At 43.8% G+C, this 9,174-nt stretch overlaps 1 protein-coding gene across 1 annotated transcript; it reads left to right on the forward strand.

Annotated features, from left to right (window-relative positions):
- Nucleotides 1-4,039: 4,039 nt before the first annotated feature.
- On the forward strand, nucleotides 4,040-8,091 carry LOC111981117 (suppressor APC domain-containing protein 1-like). The gene is made up of 4 exons (XM_024012271.1): nucleotides 4,040-4,518; nucleotides 5,425-5,592; nucleotides 7,457-7,615; nucleotides 7,792-8,091. Exons 1-4 carry the CDS (start codon nucleotides 4,417-4,419, stop codon nucleotides 7,885-7,887), a joined length of 525 nt encoding a protein of 174 aa, XP_023868039.1. The 5' UTR covers nucleotides 4,040-4,416; the 3' UTR covers nucleotides 7,888-8,091.
- Nucleotides 8,092-9,174: the final 1,083 nt, after the last annotated feature.

Consider the following 9,174-nt stretch of genomic DNA (forward strand, 5'->3'; position numbering starts at 1 on the left):
AGCGTGTGAGCATACGTGAGTGAGGTTGTGCGTGCAACTAGCAAGGACACTCTCTCCTCCACCTGGATGGAGTTTGCTTGAACTGCTGGACAGCAGTGATGATGAGGCTTTATGGGTTAAAGCATGTGTCAAACTCATCCCACGGAGGGCCGGGTGTCGGCAGGTTTTCGCTCCTCCCATGTACTTGATTGATTCATTAAGATCACTAATTAGTAAAGAACTCTCCTGGTTGTCCAGGTCTTAATTGAAAGGGAAACCCAAAGAACCAACAGACACTAGGCCCGACTCCATGGAATGAGTTTGACACCCCTGTGTTAAAGTAAGAGAGAATACGTCCAKATAACTGAGTGTCTCCTGTAAGGGGAAACATTAGGGAGGGGGGCAGAGAGACTGTGCTGGGGTCCGCTCAATTGTTAAGGGAGGTAGGGTGTTGATGGTGACTGGGTCAAGTGGGCTCATCTCCATTCAAATTGATCTGGTCTGGAGTGAGTCTGATCTTATGAACCTGACTGAAAGAGAGAGAGGGAGAGACAAAGCGAGAGAGAGAAGAGAGAAAGGGAAAGATTCTTCCCTTCCCAGACTGCGCCCCTCCTGTCTCATGGCTCGCTTCACTGCTCGCTTCACCTTGCGAAGTCAAGGTCATTACATGGGGTTGTGTGTGTATGGCTCCACGGACCTACTCTCTGGAACAATGGGCCTTGAGCAGTGAGCAGGGTTGAGTAGGAGACGTCTGGCTATCTGCTCCAGAATAATGTTTAAATTATACCTCTGTTAAAGAGACCCTCAGTGAGTTCTATTACACTGGAGGACTGACTGGGGATTCAAGATCAGGTAGGTCCTTGCGGGGTTGACCAATGGCATGTATGTGTGCACGTGTGTGCATACCTCTGTGGTTGCTTGTGTGTATTTATGTTTGGAAACTGTATGTGCTTGTTTGAGAGAGGTGTACAGGAAGCAGGGGCCAATTCTAAATCACCAACTAGAGGTAGTGGACAGAAGTCACTACTATGATGAGTGCTTTGGGAGTAGTGGTGCGTTACAGTGCTAATGCATTAGCAATCATCAACAAATAGCACGTTTAAAACTTGTGGGGTTGGTAATAATAATGTTTGGTAACAAGTAAAGTAGAACAGACAGAGAAAAAGCAAACAAAGAACATCATCAAGACAGTTTGAGTTTCATACTCTTGTTTTTATCTTTGCTTTAGGGCAAGAGAGAACTGTTTAAGCCCTGAGGCTATGATTTAATTGGGGGTGTTTTCCACCACGCTGATCCTCAACAAGGGGACCCCACAGGGGTGCGTGGTCAGCCCCCTCCTGTACTCCTTGTTCACCCATGACTGCGTGGCAACGCAGGTCTCCAACTCAATCGCCAACTTTTCTGACGACATAACAGTGGTAGGCCTGATTGTCAACAATGACGAGACCGCCTACAGGGAAGAGGTTGAGGGCCCTGGCGGAGTGGTGCCAGGAAATTAACCATTGCCTCGTTTTGTATCACATTCCAATGATAAAACTGGGGGGGACAAGAGGACAAGTACATTATAGTGTCTAGTTTGAGAAACAGAAGCCTCACAAGTCCTCAACTGGCAGCTTCATTAAATAGTACCTGCAAAACAGGTTGCCTCTTCACTGTTGATGTTGAGACTGGTGTTTTGCAGGTACTATTTAATGAAGCTGCCAGTTGAGGACTTGTCGTCTGTTTCTCAAACTAGACACTCTAATGTAATGTACTTGTCCTCTTGCTCAGTTGTGCACCGGGGCCTCCCACTCCTCTTTCTATTCTGGTTAAAGACAGTTTGCGTGTTTGTGCTGTTCTGTGAAGGGAGTAGTACACAGCGTTGTACGAGATCTTCAGTTTCTCGGCAATTTCTCGCATGGAATAGCCTTAATTTCTCAGAATAAGAATAGACTGAATAGTTTCAGAAGAAAGGTCTTTGCTTCTTTAATCAGGAGAACAGTTTTCAGCTGTGCTAACATAATTGCAAAAGGGTTTTCTAATGATCAATTAGCCTTTTAAAATGATAAACTTGGATTAGCTAACACAACGTGCCATTGGAACACAGGAGTGATGGTTGCTGATAATGGGCCTCTGTACGCCTATGTAGATATTCCATTAAACATCAACCGTTTCCAGCTTCAATAGTCATTTACAACATTACACTGTGTTTCTGATCGATTTTAATTCATTTTAATGGACAAAAAAATTGCTTTACTTTCAAAAACAAGGACATTTCTAAGTGACCCCAAACTTTTGAACGGTAGTGTATATATACTGTATATTCCGGACTCTGACATTGCTCGTTTTGTAATTTCTTAATTTCTCTTTTTCGATTTTTAGACTATGTGTGTATTGTCTTGTATTGCTAGGTATTACTACACTGTTGGCGCTAGAAACCAAAGCTTTTCGCTGCACCTGCGATAACATCTGCAAATCTGTGGACGCTAAACTTTGATTTGATTTCTATGGTGCAGACCAGAGTTATGTTGTTTATCTTGCTGGAATCCTACAGCACATAGCGTGGCACAAAGTCAAGGGTTCTCTTTAGCCTGACATTTCAAAGATTTTAGAGCATGGCCCAATGACGTGTCAGCATATTCCTTGTTTTTTTTATCTAGACTGACTCTGGTTGATTTTAGTTTTAGGATTATGTTATGTGAGTTGGAGATTAAAATCCTCCTGAGACAATTTGTTTTGTCCTGGGAAATCTTAGATTGGCATTGAACCAACATAACCAGACTGCACTGAGTTCTACTCTTTTACTGCCCCCAAGTGGTTGTAAAAGGGTACAACTTTGTTTAGAAAGTTAGAAAACGTCATACGTGAACTAGCTGCTACCAGCAGTGAACAGGCACTACCGTTACAACAAGTAGCTTTATCTCTATCTGCTGACTGCATTGCGAGCAAATGGAAGGGAGGGGCCCATTGACTCAATGTATGGTATAGGGAGGAACCCAGGACATAATTTTTTTGTACCAAACCCTCTTGAAAATTGGGAACATATAGTTCTATTTGCTGTAGCATTCCTCGTCTGAATTAGCCTGTTTACACGTCCCCTTGCTGTAGTCATGGAGCTGTCAATCGCTCAACTCATCATTTAAACGACACTAAGAGGAGATTTAGATTGATGTGCTTTCACAGTAGGCTACATTGTCTTGACTCTTGTAAAAACAAAATGGGGCCCAACCGCTCTCTGTGCCATGGTCACATTTGGACCAAGGTTACATTTTGCCAGGGGTTATCTGCAGCAAAACGCCCATGGTAATCATAGATTTTCTTCTCTATGGGAGTGACAGCGTGTTGCGTGCCGTGTCAATTTGCTCTGTTCAGACAGTGTATTAGACATATTTAAACCAGGCTTACTGGGCTCTCAGAAACAAATTGACACATTAAAAACAACCTTTTGTTTTTAATGTAATGTATACTAGTGTAAACTCTTAGAAACAAAGTGCTATCTGTAACCTAAAAGGTTTCTTTGGCGGTCCACATAGGATAATCCTTATTGGTTCCAGGTAGAACCCTTTGGGTTCCAAATAGAACCGTTTTGGGTTCCATGTCGAACCCTTTCCACAGAGGGTACTACATGAAACCCAAAATGATTCTACCTGGAACCAAAAAAGGTTCTCCTATAGGGACGGCCAAAGAGTCCTTTTGTCACCCTTTTTTTCTAGTGCAGAATCTTGTAAGCCTAAAGCTTTTCGTCAGTCTCGTTTGACAGCAGTCAATGACCTAAGCGGACTGTACGTACCTGTACACTCCTTTATGGTTCTTTGCATTGTGTGTTCTCTATGCTCAAGTGAAGTCACATTCCATAACATGTTAGAACAGAACAAACCCGAAACTGTTTGCCTAAAACCAGGGATAACTCCTCACGGCATGGCTACACCCATTCAGCCTGTACTCCTCTGTTTCGATAGGGGATGTTTTTGATGTAGTGTGTGGAGCAGGGGAAGAGTCTGCTATCTCCATGCCTGTGTCATCCCCCCCAGTCAAAAAATACCCCAAGCTCACTTTTCCAATTCCTGTTTTCTGTTTTCTGTCGCTGCCATCTTTTTTTTCATTGCCTTGTTCAGTCCCCTCTGGTGGCTCTGTCAATAAGCCAGTCATGACAATGACACGTGGAATTTTTCATTACCTTGCCCCAGGGCACTATATAGTTCACTACCCATGCCTCTTTTCCACTCTTGTTCACACCCTCTCTCTCTCGGATTCTCTCTATTTGTCCCTGTCCTGTTCAGACGACGCCTGCTGTGTTCCCTAGCTGTCTGTACTGCTGTTTAGCGAGGAGTAGAGCTGTGTAGGATTGAGCAGGACAACGTGTGACCACGTAGAACAGTCTAGGGCTGTGTGTAGGGCTGTATTAGGGCAGTGCAGGGCACAAGGGCTGTGTTGGGCTGGCAGAGGTAGGGCTCTCCCATGGCCTGCCCGCAGTGCCCGGCCCCTGGGTCCTACACCTCGGTTATTATCCCTCTCCGGAGCAGCATCTACAGCCTTGACGCCCTACGCTTCTACCTATGGGTGAGACCTGTGTGGTGTGTGTGCATGGTGTGTGTTGTGTGTGTGTGGTTTGTGTGGTGTGTGTGTGTGTGTTGTGTGTGTGTGTGTGTGTGTGGTGTGTGTGTGTGTGTGTGTGTGTGTGTGTGTGTGTGTGTGTGTGTGTGTGTGTGTGTGTGTGCGTTGATACTTATCAGGGGCTTCAGTTTGACAGATTCATAGGTAAAATATGCTGGCGTGAGTGCACACCGTGTCTCTGTCTGACTGACTGACTTATTGTACCATACAGTATGTTCTGCATATTACCAAAGTGAGCGTATCAAGACAGGAATGCCGGCGTGTGCATTTCACATGGCCTTATTTCACATAGGATTATGTAGAGAACTGTAGTTGCGATTATAGATAGTCGGTGTCTGTTCAACATGAAATGACAGAGGGAGTTACAATGAGGTAATCAATTCCAAACGTTGTAAACACAAGCTATTGTATTGAGTTTGTATTGAGTAACCCCAGCCATAGTACACCCCAGGTCCCATCTGGAGCTTCATTACACACATAAGGCTACACTATTACATTTTGTCATTGCTTAAAATGACTCTATTCACTCCTTGTTTCATGAGGTAGTTCTAGTTTCATGGATACAGATCCATGTTTAGTCTTCGACATCAGAGCAGCGGGACTCCATTGCAACAGCCACCCCGATGACAAATTCCCACATGTTTAGTCCAGCTCCTCACAGCTTCCTGGCAAAAGCCTAAATATAGTATTCCAGTCACACAGTAGTAGGCTACTCATCTACACTATATTTCCATATCCAACACAACATACTTGTAGCTCTACCAACTTCATTTCCCAATACAAATCTCCTATATGGAAAATAAAGCTAATTGAATTTGAATGTTGCCTATATCTCACTTCTTGTTGTCTCAGATTAAGAGGCTGAAGAACTTGGAGAGGGAGCAGGACACTCTGTGGGCCGGGCTGCAGGTTCTGGAGCAAGCCCGACTATGGTACCGACATAGACTGGAGGACAACAGATCCAGGCAGGCTAACGTGGGCACCGGGGCTGGAGCTAGGGCAGAGGTGTGGGGAGGAGAGGTGAGTTACTACAGTGAGGTTCAGATTGTTTTACACAGATAGACAGAACTTCGCAAATTGTTCTCCATGTTGGCACCAAACAATAAAATGAGCAGTCTAACTAACATTTTTTACGGGAATTTTATGCCTTGGAAACTCAAGCTGAGCTTGCATATTCTGTATATACAGTTGAAGTCGGAAGTTTACATACACTTAGGTTGGAGTCATTAAAACTCGTTTTTCAACCACTCCACAAATTTCTTATTAACAAACCATAGTTTTGGCAAGTCGGTTAGGACATCTACTTCATGCATGACAAAAGTAATTTTTCCAACAATTGTTTACAGACATATTATTTAACTTATAATTCACTGTATCACATTTCCAGTGGGTCAGAAGTTTACATACACTAAGTTGACTGTGCCTTTAAACAACTTTCAGAAAATTTCAGAAAATGATGTCATGGCTTTAGAAGCTTCTGATAGGCTAATTGACATCATTTGAGTCAGGGGTACATGTGGATGTATTTCAAGGCCTACCTTCAAACTCAGTGCCTCTTTGCTTGACATCATGGGAAAATCAAAAGAAATCAGCCAAGACCTCAGAAAAWAAATTGTASACYTYCACAAGTCTGGTTCATCCTTGGGAGCAATTTCCAAATGCATGAAGGTACCACATTCATCTGTACAAACAATAGTATGCAAGTATAAACACCATGGGACCACGCAGCCGTCATACCGCTCAGGAAGGAGAGGCGTTCTGTCTCCTAGAGATGAACGTACTTTGGTGTGAAAAGTGCAAATCAATCCCAGAACAACAGCAAAGGACCTTGTGAAGATGCTGGAGGAAACAGGAACAAAAGTATCTATATCCACAGTAAAACGAGTCCTATATCGACATAACCTCAAAGGCCGCTCAGCAAGGAAGAAGCCACTGCTCCAAAACCGCCATAAAAAAAGACAGACTACGGTTTGCAACTGCACATGGGGGCAAAGATTGTACTTTTTGGAGAAATGTCCTCTGGTCTGATGAAACAAAAATAGAACTGTTTGGCCATAATGACCATCGTTATGTTTGGAGGAAAAAGGGGGATGCTTGCAAGGCGAAGAACACCATCTCAACTGTGAAGGACGGGGTCGCAGATTCAAGTTGTGGGGGTGCTTTGCTGCATGAGGGACTGGTGCACTTTACAAAATAGATAGGAAAATGATGTGGATATATTAAAGCAACATCTCAAGACATCAGTCAGGAAGTTAAAGCTTGGTCGCAAATGGGTTTTCCAAATGGACAATGACCCCAAGCATACTTCCAAAGTTGTGGCAAAACGGCTTAATGACAACAAAGTCAAGGTATTGGAGTGGCCATCACAAAGCCCTGACCTCAATCCCATAGAAAATTTGTGGGCAGCCATGAAAAAAGCGTGTGTGAGCAAGGAGGCCTAGAAACCTGACTCAGTTACACCAGCTCTGTCAGGAGGAATGGGTCAAAATTCCCCCAACTTATTGTGGGAAGCTTGTGGAAGGCAACCTGAAACGTTTAACCCAAGTTAAACAATTTAAAGGCAATGCTACCAAATACTAATTGAGTGTATGTAAACTTCTGACCCACTGGGAATGTGATGAAATAAATTACACCTGAAATAAATCATTCTCTCTACTATTATCCTGACATTACACATTCTTAAAATAAAGTGGTGTTCCTAACTGACCTAGGACAGGGAATTTTTACTATGATTAAATGTCAGGAATTGTGAAGCTGAGTTTAAATGTATTTGGCTAAGGTGTATGTAAACTTCCGCCTTGAACCGTATGTCTTTACAAGCTAACAAGTGTCGTTAAACCGTACAGTTGATATTAAACGTATCACTTCTCATCACGCTGTACAGGGGGTGTCATCGTGCCGCCTCAGGTCTCAGATCCAGAGGGTGAATGGATCTTTGGGTAGTCTGATGATTGAGCCCAACGTAACCGGCTGTCCATCCTCTCCGAAGAGGGTCGAGGTATCAGACAATGAGCTACGGTGGCAGAACACGGTACTGGTACAGGTGAGGGGGAACCCCTTTAGTATCTTTATCCGTGATCTCCAACCCTGGTCTTGGAGAGCTACCGGGTGTGCTGGCTTGTTTATTTCACAGCCTAGCACTAAAGCATCCTACTTCACYTCTTTTGATTGATGTGGATGGGTAGATTAGGTCATTTTTCCTATGTTTTATTTTGGCAGGAGGTGAGCGAGAAGAATTTTCAAATCTCCCTGTTGGAGCTGGAGAGAGACCGCCTTTTGCAAGAGCTGAGTGTGCATCTGGGTACAGAAGTGTAGTGGGCATCCTGACTGAGTTATTTGAGTTTGTACACTGCTGTCAAGCCCATTTTCACTTTTATCAAACATGAACACACACGCGACTGCACACCGCTTCATAACTCTCCAACTAAAGTTATTCCAATCAATGTCCGGATTTCATTGTCTCTCACCACTGTAAATATGTTTGTAAAATAATAATTCAATATACTCTATGTACAAAGACTGAGTGTGTAATTGTCTCATTTTCTTCAGTCCTGTTGGCTGAATAACCAGATCATAGGATCATCACCTCAGGCTCGGGTCCTCACCTTCCAAACCTATATGCAAATGCCAAGTGGTCTTAGCCTAATCAAGTGTCTGTCTATTGGTCATGTACCGCCTATGAAACACAGAGCAACACCAAACATCCCCAGAAGGGGGCGGTAGACCCTCAGCTATGGTGAAAAGTCAAGTTGAATTCAGCATGCATATGTTGCAGTTCAAAATCTACAATCAGTACATAAGCAGAGACAAACTCTAATATTTAGATGATTGTCCAGTTATGATTTTTTTTTAAAGAGATTGAAAAGGCCATCTGTGTCTCCAAGTACACTGCAATCTGATACACCAACTCCTTGTGCAGTAGATTTGTCTATGGGCAGTAGCTAGTACCCAGCCAGCACCCTGTACCCTCTCTGTCAACGTTCATCATAGTTCACATTTCCGCCCCAAGCCTGTGAGGTTTCTGTCGATACACGTTACCGCTCCTCCGCTGGTGGTCCCGCACTGATGTTACCTCAGCTGATAAGACTTATCTAGCCTCTCTATCACTGACACATGGCTGGCTCGCACACACACACACACACACCTTGCGAGGATAAACACACTAAGGCAGCCATGCCCCGCACTCAATCTATTCGCCCAAACACTGTCAGAGTAAATATCATTCCCCTATTTCATTTGGTATAGTGTGGCTGTATGCTGGCTTTTATGGGTCATCATGAACAGGAGCTTTGGGGATGTTGCTTTGGGAATACTAGTGCAGTCTACCACATGGCAGCAGCCTTATTTATCTGACGTTCTATTACTTCCTTATGTTTCCTTCCTGCTCCTGTTTTCATTCTTCTTGCCATCTTCTGGAGACGTGGACCAATAATCTTGTTGTGGGTGATCTTCATCAGATAGAGAGAATGGCAGTGTCATTGTCCCCCAGAGAGTGTTTATCCTGTACCTATACCGGCCCAGTGTCTCTGCTCACTTGTTTGGCCCAGAGAAGTGATGTTGCTGCCGTTTATCTGTGTTTGGAATTATACATATCCCACCAAG

The sequence above is a fragment of the Salvelinus sp. IW2-2015 genome, linkage group LG3 (genome assembly GCF_002910315.2).
Source record: "Salvelinus sp. IW2-2015 linkage group LG3, ASM291031v2, whole genome shotgun sequence".
In the NCBI taxonomy this organism is placed as follows: domain Eukaryota; kingdom Metazoa; phylum Chordata; class Actinopteri; order Salmoniformes; family Salmonidae; genus Salvelinus; species Salvelinus sp. IW2-2015.

What these genes read in the sequence shown, in the direction of transcription:
- LOC111981117 (XM_024012271.1), top strand. Translation starts at nt 4,417, where the DNA reads ATGGCCTGCCCGCAGTGCCCGGCCCCTGGGTCCTACACCTCGGTTATT. An exon ending in CCCTACGCTTCTACCTATGG is followed by an intron (nt 4,519 to 5,424) that starts GTGAGACCTGTG and finishes TTGTTGTCTCAG; the next exon opens with ATTAAGAGGCTGAAGAACTT. An exon ending in AGAACACGGTACTGGTACAG is followed by an intron (nt 7,616 to 7,791) that starts GTGAGGGGGAAC and finishes TTATTTTGGCAG; the next exon opens with GAGGTGAGCGAGAAGAATTT.